The sequence below is a fragment of the Vulpes lagopus genome, chromosome 24, assembly GCF_018345385.1.
Source record: "Vulpes lagopus strain Blue_001 chromosome 24, ASM1834538v1, whole genome shotgun sequence".
Lineage (NCBI taxonomy): Eukaryota > Metazoa > Chordata > Mammalia > Carnivora > Canidae > Vulpes > Vulpes lagopus.
In genome coordinates this window covers 2,800,704-2,817,602 of record NC_054847.1, presented here as the reverse complement: position 1 = coordinate 2,817,602, position 16,899 = coordinate 2,800,704, and the positions used below count along the sequence as shown (strand labels likewise).

Below are 16,899 nucleotides of genomic sequence, written 5' to 3'. Positions count from 1 at the left end.
CAGAAACCCTCATCTGGGTCAGCTGTGCCCCAGGCTGAGCTCCCCAGCCCCGCACTTGTGCCTCTGCTTCTGCCTGCAGTCTGCAGACTCCAGCAAGCAGCCCTCCACATTGGCAGGCCAGTTCAAGAAGTCCCTGGACCAGCTGATGAAAATCCTGACCAGCTGCCAGCCCTACTTTATCCGCTGCATCAAACCCAATGAGTACAAGAAGCCACTGGTAATGAGGGGAGGCTGGGCGCATGCATGGAGAAGGGAGGGGGCATCTACTAGAAGATTCTCATGGCATCTAGGGTCACACTACTCCCTTCTGCAGGGTCTGGTCAGCATTAGGGCTCTCTACCCCCAGATGGGGACACTGAAGTAAGGTGACCAGTCTAGGCCATTCAAAGGTCAGTGACTGGCAGGGCTTTGTATAACCCAGACCTCTGTTGTCTCAGGCCTGTGTCGGGCTGTATGCCCTTGGCCAGGTGCTTTGCTTCTTTGAGCTGATTTTCTCTTCTGTAAAGTAAGAATCGTGCCTGCCTGTGGGGGCAGCAAGGACTGTACATGACGTTTTTGGGAAATTTGCAGGTGTAAACCCACTCAATAAGGGGTAACAACCAGTACTAGGATGGAAGAGGCCGGCTAGCTGCTGGTCACCAAGACCTGAGGCCAAGCGCTCTTTGAAGGGTGGCTTTATCCGCCTATGCGTGGGGTGGGGTGGGAGCCTGCTGTCGGCCCGGGAGTCCCGGATCTGTGGGCTTGGGAATCCCACCCAGAGGCTGAAATACAGGATCCCCAAAACTGGAAGATGCCATATAAAAGGAGATAAAATGACAAAAAAATTTTTAAAGGGGAAAAATTAATATTACATGAAATGGACTATATTTTTGAATAGAATAAAATTATATGAAATTGGGACTGGCCCAGGAAATCCTGAACGTATCTTCCTTAGAGGCACAACACCTCTTAGAGAATAACTGTGCTTCCAGAGGCCCTCTGGCCACCTTCCCACCCCAGCTTGCAGAGCTGGTACAGGTGGGCAGGGCCTGAGGCTGAAGTTCCTGTTTGTCCAGCACCCCTGGCTGGCACATTTCTCAGAGACAGTGGGTGTCCCGTGGTGGTTGAGAGGCAGGCTGAGGGTCAGGCAGGCTCGGGGTTAAACATGGCTCAGCCACTCAGGAGTGTGGTCCTGAGCCTCAGCCATCTCTCTTCAAACTGGACCTAAGTATCCCATCATGCAGGGCTGTTGGAAAGATGAAATGAAAAACACTGAGCCCACAGGAAATGCTCAATAGGTGGAAGCCAATTAGTTGCCCAGACTAACTGCCTGGGGGCCGTGGACCCCATCAGCAGTTGGCTCTGCGGCCTTCAGTGCTCCCGTGTGGGTAACTGCCCGCTGGTGAGCTTGCCAGATTCGAGGGTGTGCCCCTAGTCCCCTGGCTCGGAGGTTGAAGGGAGGTTGTCCAGAAGCTAAGCAGTATAGACCGAGGCCATGGTGGGGACCCATGTCCCCGGGCAAAGCATCGGGCCTGTATTCCTATCTGTCGGCCCTGCTGTCCCCGGATGGGAGGTGGGGGGCACAAAGAGTAAGTTGGCTAGAATATTTTCTGACACTGGGCATGAAACGTATTTCTTCATTCCATTAGACTGTGGGAGGCAGAATGGTCTGGAAGCGCCCAGCCCAACACAGGCAAGGCCAAGAGGAACTATTTCAGCACGACATATGCACATAACTTTTCTATTCGTTCTCAATAACTTTGCATATCCTGAGAACGAAGGAAGCATTGAGTGCTCTGGTGGGCGTTACAGTTTGTACCGACTTTCAAGTCCTCGGAAGCACTTTTGGGGCTTTTCAGGGACCTCAGACCAAACGCCTCTCCTAGAAAGAGGCCCCGCAAGCGCTGCTGAGTTCTCCTGCGGGTGGGCAGGTGCAGGCTGGGGGCTGGGGCCGGCGTGGGCAGGTGCAGGCTGGGGGCTGGGGCCGGCTGGGCAGGTGCAGGCTGGGGGCTGGGGCGGGCTGGGCAGGTGCAGGCTGGGGCCGGGGCCGGCTGGGCAGGTGCAGGCTGGGGGCTGGGGCGGGCTGGGCAGGTGCAGGCTGGGGCCGGGGCCGGCTGGGCAGGTGCAGGCTGGGGGCTGGGGCCGGCTGGGCAGGTGCAGGCTGGGGGCTGGGGCCGGCTGGGCAGGTGCAGGCTGGGGGCTGGGGCCGGCTGGGCAGGTGCAGGCTGGGGGCCGGGGCCGGCTGGGCAGGTGCAGGCTGGGGGCTGGGGCGGGCTGGGCAGGTGCAGGCGGCTCAGGAAGCCCCGCTCGCGTCTGCCCCGCAGCTCTTCGACCGCGACCTGTGCCTGCGGCAGCTGCGGTACTCGGGGATGATGGAGACCGTGCGCATCCGCAGGTCTGGCTTCCCCATCCGGTACACCTTCCAGGACTTCGCGCAGAGGTTCGGCGTGCTGCTGCCCAGCGCCCTCCGCCTGCAGGTGCCTGTCGCCCTCCGCCTGCGCGCACCGGCCCCAGGACCCTAGGACCCCCGGAAGCGGCGGCGGTCACCCTCCGAGCCTCTGCCTCCTCCAGGCGCCCCAACTCCCAGTTCCCCGGGCCCCCCTAGCTGCCCTCCAAGGAGGCGGACTCCAGGCTTCGAGATGACCCTCGTTGCTCCCTTCCTCCCGCTCCTCCAGCCACTTCTCTCACTCCCCGGGTACCCTGGCAGGGAGGGAAGGGGCGGCTCGCCCCGGGTCACACTCCCTGGATGAGCTGGTGGGTGCACGTTGGTGCTAGGAGGTGTCTGCGCTTGAAAGCACAGACTTCTGTGGCAGGTGCTGGAGAGATGCTGTGTGGCTGATCGCTCTTTGGGGCAGGAGGTCCTTCCCATCCTTCCTCACACACTTAACCATCCTAAACTTCGGGCTGTCCGAGCACCCGACAGCCACACTGAGGCTCCAGGCCCATGCAGCGTCGTGGCCCCGAGGCTCTAGGTCCTGGGTGCTCCCTGGGCCCAGTCCTTGTTTGGAAGTGCTGGAGCCTGTGTGCTGGCTGAGCAACACTGACTGTGCAACCCAGAAGAGGAGGAGGACTTGAATCCCAGAAAGCATTGGAAAGGGACCCTCTGCTTCCCACCTGGGGGAGGGGGGGCTGCTCCAACTCCACCAGCCATCCTGTTTTCTCCTTGGCAGCTTCGAGACAAGGCTCGCCAGATGACCCTGCGCATTGCTGAAATGCAGCTGGGGACGGACAAAGAATGGAAAGTGGGAAAGACCAAAATTTTCCTGAAGGTGAGCCCCCGAACATGCTGCCTGAATTTCCTCCTTGGGGCTGGTCCCATGCCCACCAGGTGGCATCCCCTCACCCACCCAGAGCGAATGTCATGGGAGCCTGCTCAGGTATGGCCCCCACTCTGAGGCCCCCTGTTGTAGAAAGCCATGCTGGGGGGAAGGGAGGCAGGAGGAATGTGGGGAGGGCCCAGCCCAGCCTGCAGAAGTCCAGGAGGCCTCTCAGAGTGGGGAATCTAAGATAAGACCTGAGGATAAGGAGGAGCTGCTCCAAGCCACCAGGCAGAAGCAAGAAGCAGCTCAGGGTAGGCTTCCACTATCCCTGAGAATAGTCCTCCTCCTCAGTGCCAGCAGCTACAGTCTGAAACCAGGTGGCCAAGGAGGGGAGGAATAGAGTGCCCATCCCTCCACTTCTCCCCATTCCTGGCTGCTCCTTGAGGCCACCATCAGAGGCCGAGTGTATTTCTGTGTCCACAGTGCCCACCTGGGCACATGAAGAGGCTCAGCATCTGCTTGATGGGAGGCTGATGGAGGTAGGAGAGGGCACCAAGCCTTTGCCTCTCCTTACCACTTGCCAAAGCACCAAGCTGCTTTGTGTTCTACAAGGATGGTAGGGACTAGGATGGGACTAGGATGGCAAGCCCAAGGGAACAGCGATCCAGGTGAAGCACAAAGGCAGGCCAGAGAAAGTTTTTTTTTTGCTCAGGGGCAAATAGGGCTCATCAACTCACTTCGAATCCTACTTAAAGGCTGGGAGAAACATATTTCTATTGAAACAAGCATGAGTCTATAATACAAGTTGGGTGACATTTCACATGAATTGTGGGAAATAAAACAGCTTCGGGGAAACTTTTTGCCCGCTCCTTGGGTTCTCCAGAGTGGAAATGAAATTTGCCACATTGAATTAACAAGAAGAGAGAACTAAAACGGGAAGTTCTTCGATTGGGAACTGGGGTATTGTTGCAGCTCCTGTCTCTGAGCCACATCAGGAACAATTTGAAGGCCCCTTCCCCTGCTTGCCTCCTGGGAACACATATGGGAAAAGTCTGAAAGATGTTTCTGGAGACAGAGCCCGGGCCCCAGGTAGGGTGTGGAGATGAGTAGAGGCAGCTACATACCGGATGTCTTCTGTCCCAGGATAACCAGGACACTCTACTTGAGGTACAGAGGAGCCAGACCCTGGACCAGGCAGCAATCAACATCCAAAGAGTACTGCGAGGCTACAAATACAGGTGCTGGCCTGGCCCAAGCCCCTCTCAGCCCACATACTTACATCTACTCATGGGCTCATCTGCCACATGTATATATCCTCTTTGGTGAAACTTCTGTCTGTGTCGTTTACCCTGTTTCTGGTCGGATTCTTCGTTGAGTTGTGAGAGTTATTTATATATTCTAGACCCTAGACCTTTGTTGGATGTATGGTTTGCAAATATCTCCTCCCAGTCTTCAGGTTTTCTTATTTATTTATTTATTTATTTATTTATTTATTTGAGAGAAAGAGAGAGAGAGTACAGAGGGAGAGTGTGAGAGAGAAGCAGACTCCCTACAGAGCAAAGAGCCTGATGTGGGGCCCTATCCGAGGATCCTGAAATCATGACCTGAGCGGAAGGCAGACACTTAACTGACTGAACCACCCAGGGGCCCCTAGTTTTTCTTTAAGTCCTCTTAAGTGGGTCTTTGCGGAGCAAAATTTTTAGTTTTGAGTGAATCCAATTCATCAAATTTCCTTTCATGGAGCATGCTTTTAGTGTCACATCTAAGATCTCTGCCTGAAAGTTTTCTCCAATCTTTTTTTCTAGAAGGCTCTGTAGTTTTACAGTTTACATTTAGGTCCATTTTCATTTTGAGCTAAATCTTGTATCACATGTGAGACTTAGGCTACAGTTCTTTTTAAATCTTTTCCCCAGTGGATGTTGCCACAGCATCATTCATTGAAAAGTCCATCCTTCTCTCAATTAATTGATTTTGCACCTGTGTCGAAAATCAGGTGGGCGTATTTGGGGGCTTGTTTCTGCATTCTCTATTCTGTTCCATTGATCCATGTGTCTGTTCCCTTGCCACACTCTCTTATTCCCTGTAGCTATATAAGTCTTAGACTTGTGTAGACTGAGTCCTCCCACCTTTTTCTTTTTCAAAATTGTTTTAGCTGTCTGGGCCCTTTGCTTTTCTAAGGAAAGACCTTATCCATATCTACAAAATATTCTTGCTGGGATTTTGGTAATAATTATGTTATACATAATTTGAGGAGAATTGACATCTCTACTATCTTAAGTTTTCTAATCCATGAATTCTGTTTATTTAGATCTTCTTTGATGTCCTTCACCAATGTTTTGCAGTTTTGTTATACATGTTCTGAACATGTTTTGTTAGATTTACACCTAGATTGGGGGCATTTCTTTGAGAAATTATAAATGGTACTGTATTTTTAATTTTGGCATTGATGTGTTCATGGCTAGTCTAAAAATATTATTGATTTGTTTGTGTTGACTTTGTTTCGTGTCACTTTACTGAAGCCACTTACTTTTTATGGATTTCTTGAAATTTTCTATGTAGACAATCACATCTGCAAAAGGGACAGCCTTATTTCCTCCTTTCCAATCTTTATGTCGTTTATTTACTTTTCTTGCTTTATTGCACTGGCCAGAACTTCCAGTACTATAAGATTGGTAAGAGCAGATATCTTTGCTTTGTTTCATATCTCAGAGAAAAGCACTCAGTCTTTAACCAATCAGTATAATGTTAGCAGTAGGTTTTTTGTAGATGTTTTTTATCAAGTTGAGGACATTTCCTATACTCATAGTTTTCTGGGAGTTTTTCTCAGAAATGGGTGTTGAATTTTGTAAAAAAAAAAAAAAATTTTTTTGCATCAGCTGATAAGATCATGTGATTTTTTTTTTCTTGTTTAGCCTTTTAATATCGTGGATTATATTGATCAATTTCTGAATCTTGAACCAGCTTTGCATGCCTGGAGTAAGTCCTACTTAGTCATAGTGCATAGTTCTTTTTATATATTGCTGAATGCTATTTGGTAATATTTTGTCATGAATTTTTGCATCTATATTTATGACATCTATAGTTTTCTTTTTCTTCATTTGTAATGTCTTTATCTGGTTTTGGTATCAGAGTAACATTACCTTCATAAAATGAATTAGGAAGTGTTTCCTCCTCTTCTATTTTCCAGAAGAGATTGTGTAGAACTGATGTGAATTCTTCTTTAAATGTTGCTAGAATTCTCCATTAACACCATGTTGGCCTGGAGACTTATTTATGGAGAGTTCTTAATTATAAATTCCTTAATATTTGGGACACCTGGGTGGCTCAGCGGTTGAACGTCTGCCTTTGGCTCAGGTCTTGATCCCGGAGTCCCGGGATCGAGTCCTACATCGGGCTTCCTGCATGGAGCCTGTTTCTCCCTCTGCCTGTATCTCTACCTCTCTATATCTCTCATGAATAAATAAGTAAAATCTTTTTTTAAAATTCCTTAATAGTTAAAAGACAATCTAAAGTATACATTTCTTCTTGAGAGAGTTGTGGTAATTAGTGCTTTTTGAAGTATTGAGTTCCATTTCATCTAAGTTGTCAAATTTATATGTATATGGTTATTCATAGTATTCTATTATTATCATTTTGATGTCTGCAGAAGCTATGATGATACCCCGTTTCATTTCTGATATTGACAATTTGTGTATTTCTCTTTTCTTTGTCTGTTTTGCTAGAGGTTTGTCAATTTTATTGACCTTCTCAAAGAACCACCTTCTGATTTCATCTGTTACTTTTCTTTCTTCCTGTTTTCAATTACAGTGATTTCTGCTCTTTTTATTATTTCTTTTCCTCTTCCAGTTTTGAGTGTATTTTACTCTTATTTTTCTAGATTATTAAGGTGGGAACTTAGACAATGGAACTTAAACCTTTTCTTCTATTCTACTGTAAAATGCTAGAAATCTCCTCAGCACACTTTAGCTGTGTCTCATACATTTTGATATAGTGTTCTTTCATTTTTATTCAGTTCATTTTCAAAAAAGTTTCCTCTGAGACTTTCTCTTTGGTCCATGTGTTATTTAGAAGTATGTTGTCAAGTTTCTTAGTGTTTGGAGATTGTCCTGTTATCATACTGTTCTTGATTTCTACTTTGATTCCATTGTGGTCAGAGACATACTCTGAGTTAAATTTTTTAACGTGCTGATATTTCCCTTATGGCCCAGGATAGGGACTGTTTTATTATATGTTCTAAAGGTCTTTGAAAAGGATATATATTCTGCTGTTTGGTGGAATGTTCTAAAAGTGTCAATTAGATCTTATTGTTTGATAGTGATATTGAATTTTATATTCTTGCTAATTTGTTGCCTAATTGTTCCACCGATTATTGAGGAGGGAGTGTTGAAGTCTCCAACTATAATTGTGTATTTTCCCATTTTTCATTTTAATTCTATCATTTTTTGCTTCATATATTTTTCAGTTGTGTTGTTTGGTACATACACATTTAGGACTGCTATGTCTTCTTAGTAGATTTATCCTCTTATCATCATGTAATATCCCCCTTTGTATCTGGTTATTTTCTTTGCTCTGAAGTCTACTTTATCTGAGAATAATAGGGGCGCTCTTGTTTTATTTTGGTTACTATTTGTATGACATATATCTTTCAGTCTTTTACTTTCAACATGTATTTCAACTGAGTTTCCCATAGACAGTCATGTTTTTAAATCTATTAAGCCAATCTCTGTCTTTTAGTTGATGTAGCTATGCTTTTTATACTTAATGTAATTATTTATATGTTAGACCTTGAGTCTGCTATTTTAGTTTTTGTTTCTGTTTGTTCTCTGTTTTCTTTTTCCTGCCTTACTGTGGATTACCTAAATATTTTTTAAATTCCATTTTTATTTATTTAGAGTGTTTGAGAGTGTATTTCTTTTAATAGCTTTTTTTTAGTGGTTGCTCTATTATTACATGAAATATACACAAATTATGACAGTCTACCAGTGACATCATTTTACCACTTTGAGAAGCATAGAAACTTTATCTCCCTTTATGTCCATTTACCTTCTCCCATTTGTAATATTTTCCTTAAATGTTTCCTTTACACACATCTAGAATCATATCAGACAGTGTTACAAATTTTGCTTTAATCATCAAAAATAATTTAGAAAACTCAAAAGGAGAGGAAAGCCTATTGTATTTGCCTATATTGTTGCTTACTATTTCTTTTTTTCTTCCTGACATTCCAAGGTTTCTTTTAACATTTCCTTTTTCTTTAAAGAACTTCCTTTAATGAAAAAAAAAAAAACTTCCTTTAGTCATTTTTTTAGGATAGGTTTACTGGCAATTCTCTTAGTGCTTTTAGTTTTCCTTCATCTGATGATGTCTTGGTTTCTTCTTTGTATCTGAAAGATATTTTCACTAACGTAAATTCTGGTATAACAGCTCTTTTCTCTAAATCCTTGGAAAATAATTGTGCCACTTGCTCCTGGGCTTCATGGTGTCTGATAAGAAATGTGTGGTTTCTATCATGTTACTTTCGAGATTTTTTGCCTTCAGTTTTCAGAAGTTTGACCATGATGTATCTTGATATGATTTAGTTGACTTTATCCTGTTTTGAAGTTTGCTCAGTATCCTGACTCTCTATGTTTATATCTTTTGCTACATTTATAAGCTTTCAGCCATTATTCCTTATAATGCTTTTTCAGCACTGCCTTTTTTCCCTTTCTTTCTAAGACTCCAATAACAACAACAACAAAAATAGATACAGTCCCACTGGTCTGAAACTCTGTTTCAGAGTCTGAAACTCTGTTCACTTTGTTTTGGTCTCTTTTCTCTCTGCTTTTCAGACTGGGTGATTTCTACTGTTCTGTCTTCAAGCTCATTGACTCTTTACTCTCTTCTTTCCCTTTGTTGCCAAGCCCATCCATGGAGGGTTTTTTTGTTTGTTTGTTTGTTTTAGTTATTGTATTTTTCCACTCCATTTTGTTCTACTTTATGTCTTTTACTTCCTTAGTGAGACTTTGTGTTTTGTCATTTGTTTCAAGGGTGTTTATAATTGTTCATTGAAGCATTTTCATAATGGCTAACATTTCTGTCAGTGTTGGCACATGTTGCTTGTTTTTTCTCATTCTTTAGCTTCTAGTCTGGGGAATATGAGGTAAAAAGAAAAGCCAGAGGAGTTACCACTGTTACTCCTTGGGTCTGAGATCTCTAACTGGCCTGCCTTCTCTCCACATTTCAGAGTCTTCTTATATTTGTTTTATATAAATGTACAAGGTTTTTAGTTGTAGTTAGCAGGAGTAATGGGGAAAAGTATGTCTACTCCATCTTCCCAGAAGTGATCATCAATGATAATTGATAGTGTTCTTGTTCTTCTGGACAATAAAATTATATACAAATATTAAAGAAAAGATAGAAACTAGAGTTTCTCAACTTCAGCTCTGTTAACATTTTGGATTAGATAAATCTTTGTTGTGAGGAGCTGTCCTGGGCTTTATGGGATGTTTAGTAGCATCCCTGGCCTCTACTCATGACATACCAGTAGCACCCTCCTCCCCCATCCCATAGTCATAGTAACCCAAAATGTCTCTAGACATTGCCAAATTGGGGAGTGGGGGCAATCACCCCCATATAAGAACCACTGGTATAAGTATTAGAAAGGAAACAGATTATCTCTATTTTAGATAATTACTTACTTCAGCCTTGTATTAGAATCAACTGGGGAGACATTTATACTATGTGTGTATACATATACCACAAAATATTAGATAGATAGATAGATGATAGATAGATAGATAGATAGATAGATAGATAGATAGATATTCTCCAGACCCATTAGCCAAGATTCTGACTTAATCAGACTGGGTAGGACCTGGACATCAATAAATATTGATGTTCTCCAGATCATTTTTATTTTTAAAAAAAATATTTTATTATTTATTTATTCATGAGAGAGGTAGAGATACAGGCAGAAGGAAAAGCAGACTCCCTGTGGGGAGCCTGGTACAGGACTCTATCCCAGGACCCAGGATCACTACCTGAGCCAAAGGCAGATGCTCAACCACTGAGCTACCCAGGTGCCTTCCCCAGATCATTTTTAATATGGTTGAGATCTACTGTCCTAAACCTAAAAAAAAAAATCCTGAAAAATTATTAGAAATGGTAAGGAAACTCAGGTAAGTGTGAGATAAATGTACATCTATATGCACCAAGCTCACTTCACCAGGAGCCATGTTTCAGGTTTACCCCTCTGTATTTAGGCCACTTTCCACCATGCAGAGGGGAGCAGTCTCGGGGAACTTCAGGGGCTGCCCTCCTGCCTTGACCTGCCTCCAGAGAGGCGCCCTGGTCCTAGGATTTCTGAGCTGGTTCCCAGCAGACACCTGGGCTACTGGTCAGAGGATCAGGAAAAACCTGACAAAGAGTAAAAAGTTGGAAATGAGCTTTATCCCTTCATAGATCTTTGGAAGGAGTGAGGAAAAATTATCTGATTGCTCTAAAAATTGGACTGTCCTAATTCATAGATTTGTGTAGTTGGCAGTAGATTTAAGTTCTTAACATGTGTGTCTTTGGCTTATAAAGCCTTCTGGGAAAGAAATAATGTATGTATTCATTTTCCCCAACACTTCATTATCCCTCTTCCCTTCAAATCATTCCCCCCCCCCCCAAGACTTTGAAATGTCTAAGGTTGTTACACATTCAGACTTGCATTTCCTCTTCTAGGAAGGAGTTCTTGAGACAGAGGCAGGCAGCTGTGACCCTCCAGGCCAGGTGGAGAGGCTACTACAACAAGCGGAACTTCAAGCAGGTGAGAGGACTCACTAGGGAGACTACTCCAACTGTGAAAGCTTGTTCATGTGACTATGAGAACTCAGGCAGGAAGGATCAGATCACTAACTCACTATAACAGGCCTCAAATGACCAGCCCTCAGCATTCTACATACTCTCTGTTTAGCGTCATCTAAGGTGACATGGTCTGTGGGCTTCAGAGTGATCTCTTGCAGAAGTTTGGACGTCTCTAGAGCTAGGATGAGATGTCCTGCTCTGAAATCACGTAATGATTGTCTTCTCAATTTGCAAGCAACAAAGTGGGTTGATGGATTAATCTCTGTTTCAAGCCCTGCTTTCTAATTTTTTTCTTAACCACAGGCACTGTTAATGAGTGTATATTCAATAAATGAACTAGAACAAACTTAACCACACCCTATTGGGCCTCACTTGACTGCTTTCCTTTGTCATGGATGTGACTGTGGTGGGGACATGCAAACCAGGGCCAGGAAACCAGGCTCAGGAAACCAGGACCAGATGAGCTATGAAAGGCTACAGTTCTGTGGAGGAGAGTGAAGGCCTCTGGTTACTGGGCTGTGGAATGATCCTTTGGAGGCAAGAGGAGCCTTTGAGAGTCTGAACAGGAGAGGCTGAAAGGCAGGGAACAGGGGAGCAGAAACAAGATGCACATCTTTGCATTTTGAAATTTGTCTATGTGCTGTGCTCACAAGGATGTAATGGCAGCTGACATGGATGGAAAGGCTACTTAGAAGCCTTGCTTTGCATACATCATTTTATTTATTATTAAACCAACCCCACATGTCAAGAAGCTGAGGTATTGAGAGATTAAATAATTTTCCCAGGAGCACACTAAGCAGTAGAGCTGGGGTTTGAATGCAGATCTATATAACCTCTAGGCTTGTAAGATGAAACATGACCCCACACACCCGGCACCCATTGGATTGGTCTTTGAGAAGCCAACAAGGCTCATCCAGGGGCTCAGGAATTGCTGTGCACCAAAGCATGTTTGCAGCATAGAAGTGAATTTATTATTTCCTCTTTATTTTAAAGATCCCAGAAATTAGCTTCATGAAGCAAGCCACAGGCCTCCACACAGGTGCACTAGCTTCTGATGGTTTACATGGACTGGGCTTTAGGTGTGACAAGCAAGGCCTCTGGAATCCCATCACCCATGTGACATCCAAACCAATTCTCTAATCTGGCCACTTATTGATTATGCCATTTAATAATACTTGTTTAGCACTTACTTGCATGCCAAGGACTGTTCTAAGCGCTTTGCAAGTAATAACTCACTTAACATGCTCATGCTTGTAGATGCATAACATTTTCGCACTATCTCTTTGCCAAAAAGTAGATCCACTGTAAAGCTAATTTGCAAGGTCTCCTGGGGTGTATGACTTGCCTCTCTTTCTCTCTGTCCCTTTGGGAAGGCCTTCTCTATGCTCTTGCCCTGCTGGGCCCAGGCTTCCTTTTGAGTGTCTGTCCCTTTTGCCTCCACAGATCCTCTTGGGTTTTGAGCGCCTGCAGGCCATTGCCCGGAGCCAGTGGCTAGCAAAGCAGTACCAGACCATGCGGCAGAGGATGGTCCAGCTGCAGGCACTCTGCAGGGGCTACCTTGTGCGCCAGCAAGTCCAGGCCAAGAGGAGGGCAGTGGTGGTCATACAGGCATATGCCAGGGGCATGGCTGCGCGGCGGAACTTCCAGCAGCAGAAAGCCAATGTAGGTGTAGCCCTCCTCATCAGTGAGGGCTGACTGGGGCCCATAGCAGGAAGGCAGACAGGAGGGGTGAGCAGCAACATAGAGCTCTCACCAGACACTCCCATCCCCTCTGTGTCCAAAGTTATTACTGCAACATGTCCTTATACGCTCTGGGACACCTAGGTCCCCCCCAGGAGCATGGAGGATGTGACATAGAAGAGGCATCATGTCACCAGGATGGTCTTATACCTGGAACCTGGAAATTGAGCTTCTTGATCCCCTTCTCTTAGCCTTGGGGACACTTGGCAGGACTGGTCCATCCCTGAACGATGGAGGAAATCAGGGCCAGATGAGCTATGGGAGACCACAGCTCTGTGGAGGAGACGAAGGGCCCCTGTGAGTGGGCCATGGCACGACACTTCTGGGGCAGGGAAATTCCAAGAGAAGCCTTTGAGTCTCTGGGCAGGAGAGGCTGATGGGCAGGGAGCAGGGGAGCGGTGCAGGGTGTACATCCCTGCATTTTGAAATTTCACCCTTGTGATCCCCTTTCCTACAGGGGGCACCCGAGACTCAACCTCTTTCTTCAGAACTCACTCATTTGGCAACTGTGATAAGGAAAAGGCTGGGATGAAGTCTGAGCCTTCTCTGGAGATGAAAAATTGGGTCTGCTGAGCCCATTACTAGTACAGTGGCCAGGGCAAGTGAGACAATAGACCCACAGACATGCCTCTGCTCCCAAGTAGCCCCAGACGGGCCACAGATCAGCGTCACCTGTGCGCTAGTTAGCATGGCCCAGGGGCCCATCCTGGTGGAGCTTTGCTGTGCTTTAAGTAAAGGGGCCAGGTGGGCAGCTAGATGCTGGGAGCCCCTGGGGCTTGAGGCAGTAGCTCAGGGATCATGTCACAGTGAGGACACACAGGCAGCCTCCCTTCTCTGGACCTTTGATTCTCCGTGGGAAATGAAAAGCCCAGGGTGCTTGATCCCTAGTCACACTAGCTATTCTAGGATTTTAGAAGAAATCTTATTGATTTGAACAAATGACATCAGGGGGAGGTTTAGCTGGGTTCTGTGAGGTGCTTGCCTCCCCTGGGCCTGCGGTAACCTTTCCTCCCTGGGGTATGTGCACAGGGGCCTCTGGTCATCCCGGCTGAAGGGCAGAAGAGCCAAAGTATTCTCCCCACCAGGAAGCGTAAGTCAATCTACGATACCATCACTGACACGGAGATGGTGGAGCAAGTGTTTGGCTTCCTCCCTTCCATGATTGGTGGGCAGGAGGGCCAGGCTCCATGGCGCTTTGAGGTAAGATGGGCCCTGTTATTGAGGGGTCTCGTCTGGCAGGGCTGGGAGGTCCCCACTCAGTCAGCCTGGAGGCTCCCCGAGAAGCCAAGGCTAGGCTGCGGCGGGGTGGGGGCCGGCAGAATGGGTGGGCAAGTGTGTGCTGCAGTCCTGGGTGAGCAAACAAAGAAAAGGGGAGTGTGAGTTTCTGTGGCCAAATCCTCTCAGGTTAAGCAGGTTTATGACTTATGAGACTTGCTAGAACCTTTAACATACAAATGCTTTGGGGCTTCCAACCAGGCAGCATTTCCCACCCTGTACTTGACCCCCTCTCACAGAGCACTCTGCAGCCGCTGCTCTGCAGAATGTGACGTGGGGGCTGATGAACCCAAGAACTAATGAGCACTGTGGGAGGTGGGGGTGCAGGGACAGGAAGGCAGGACAGGAGGGCAGGAGCAGGGGCAGGGGGGAGCCAGTCCCCAGGGCTCTCACTCTGGGCCCCGAGACCCAGTGATCCAGGTACCCCCAGCCCCAAGTGCTTATGCCATTCCCCTGAGCACGTACACACACACCAGCACACACGCCAGGCTGTGTAGTCGGGGCAGCTGAGACCAGTTCTGCAGGAGGAGCAGCCCCCCAGGGCCCATGGAGGGTGTGAGGTGGTGGGAGAGGTCGCAGACAGCCGGGGCGTGCTTCATAGTGCGCCGGGACAGACCTGTCTTGGGCTCCCTGGCCCCCAGAGATGCACACCCGCCAGCTAGCTGACCCTGACCCTCCCTGTCGCCGGCACCCAGGATCCGGAAGCAAAGAGCCAGAAGCTGCCCGAGGTCGACCTGGACGCCGTCCCCCTGGTGGAGGAGTCTGAGGACGATGGGGCCGGGCTGGCCGAGTACACCTTCCCCAAGTTTGCTGCCACCTACTTCCAGAAATCGGCCACCCACACGCACATCCGGCGGCCCCTGCGATACCCGCTGCTCTACCACGAGGACGATGCCGACTGCTCGGTACCCAGTGGGCCTCGGCCTCTCTGGCTGGACCCCCGCCCCGGGTGCGGGCAGCGAGCAAGGGCAGGGACTGGGCCCGCGCCACTGAGCGCTCCGTCTCCCTCTCCCCAGGCCGCGCTGGCCGTGTGGAACCTCATTCTGAGATTCATGGGGGACCTTCCAGAGCCCGTGCTTTTTGCCAGGAAAGGCCCGCGTGGCGGCTCCGTGATGCGGCACCTCCACGGCAGCCCGGGCAGGGACGCTGGCGCCCGGTCCCCCCAGCACTGCGAGGCCACACAGGTGCGCGCCGGTGGCGGGGAGGGGGCAGCCCCCGGGGGCCTCGGGACCAGAAGGGTGACCAGACTGAGCGAGGGTCAGCCGTTGAGCCTCTGGCTTGAGCTCAGGAACCCGTGAGCCGGGCCTGCCCGGGGGTCTTTGAGGGACACGGTGGGTCCTGGAAAGGGCCTCCTGGGCTCTGGGTCTTAGGTTGGACCTGAACAGAATTCAGATGCGCAGGATGCGAACGTGGCACTTGGTGTTGCGAGTGACAGCGCGCTGTGTGCCAGTCACTCCTCTCGGGCCAAGCCCGTGAAGAAGGGTATTAAATTGATTCATTATATCGATAGAAATCGAGAAGTGAAGTGCCCAGAGCCGGGCTTGGAAACCATCCTGCTGAATTCAAAGACCAAGTCCTTGGCCTGTGGCCTGGCCTGCCCTCCGGTGGAAGGTTTATCCGTATCCCTATATCGTAGGGTCCGAAGTCCTTCCTGAGGCCTCCACTCCCCGACGTGATCTTAATGGAACTAACCAAGGATAGTTCAAAGGAATTCCACAGAGGGATCCTCCGGCAGGAGGAGCCCCAGGACAACCCATAATTGGACACTAATTCCAATGGGGGGGGGGGGTTCCCCACACTGAGCAATTCTCCAACACCAGCTGGGTGTGCCCCCGTGCCTCTCAACTGTGACAGTGTCTACCTGGGGGCAGAGTCAGATCCCAGAGTAAAGGTTCAGTCCTAGAGACCACCCCCCACTTTAGACACCAGTCCCAAGTCCAAGCCGTCATCTGTGCTTCTGACCGACAGGCTACAAATCGGGGGTTCCTGTGACCCCCTACTTGGATTTGACTAATTTGCTAGAGCAACTCACAGAAATCAGGGAACACTTTTTTTTTTTTTTTAATAAGGAAATATTTGGTTTATTTAAAAACAGGTACCCAAACATATGTGTCTAAATTTCCTGAGTTTTCAAATCTTGGCCCAAATACCTTGGGGAAAGCAGATATACTCAGGGAAACACTTTGCTAGATGACCAGTTTATTATAAAAGGATGCAACCCAGGAACAGCCAGACGGAAAAGATGCATTGAGCAAGGTTTGGGGAAAGGACAGTGGAGCTTGCGTGCCTTTTCCCAGGGTGCCCTTCTCCCCAAATTTCCCAAAGCTCTCCAAACTCTGTCCTTTGGGGTTTTTTTTTTTTTTTTGGAGTTCAATTTGCCAACATATAGCATAACACCCAGTGCTCATCCCGCCAAGTGCCCCCTCAGCGCCCGTCACCCAGTCACCCCCACCCCCGCCCACCTCCCCTTCCACCACCCCTGTTCGTTTCCCAGAGTTAGGAGTCTCTCATGCTCTGTCACCCTCACTGATATTTTCACTCATTTTCTCTCCTTTCCCTTTATTCCCTTTCACTAATTTTTATATTCCCCAAATGAATGAGACCATACGTTTGTCCTTTTCCGATTGACTTATTTCACTCAGCAAAATACCTTCCAGGTCCCTCCACATCGAGGCAAATAGTGAGTATTTGTTTCTACTGTTTCTAGTTTCTAATGTCCTTTGGGTTTTTAAAGATTTTTGTTAATTTATTTATTCATGATAGAGAGAGAGAGAGAGAGAGAGAGAGGCAGAGACACAGGCAGAGGGAAAAGCAGGCT

At 47.6% G+C, this 16,899-nt stretch overlaps 1 protein-coding gene across 5 annotated transcripts in view; it reads left to right on the top strand.

Moving 5' to 3' along the window:
* The window catches only part of MYO7B (myosin VIIB), an 86,576-nt gene that overhangs the window by 44,804 nt on the left and 24,873 nt on the right, over positions 1-16,899 (top strand). For all 5 annotated transcript variants that reach the window (XM_041739982.1, XM_041739981.1, XM_041739980.1 and 2 more), the window contains 9 exons: positions 80-217; positions 2,304-2,456; positions 3,150-3,248; positions 4,383-4,477; positions 10,944-11,028; positions 12,510-12,728; positions 13,836-14,006; positions 14,777-14,986; positions 15,098-15,265. In XM_041739982.1, the coding sequence (XP_041595916.1) occupies positions 80-217; positions 2,304-2,456; positions 3,150-3,248; positions 4,383-4,477; positions 10,944-11,028; positions 12,510-12,728; positions 13,836-14,006; positions 14,777-14,986; positions 15,098-15,265 (1,338 nt within the window). The remainder of the gene's footprint in view (positions 1-79; positions 218-2,303; positions 2,457-3,149; positions 3,249-4,382; positions 4,478-10,943; positions 11,029-12,509; positions 12,729-13,835; positions 14,007-14,776; positions 14,987-15,097; positions 15,266-16,899) is intronic.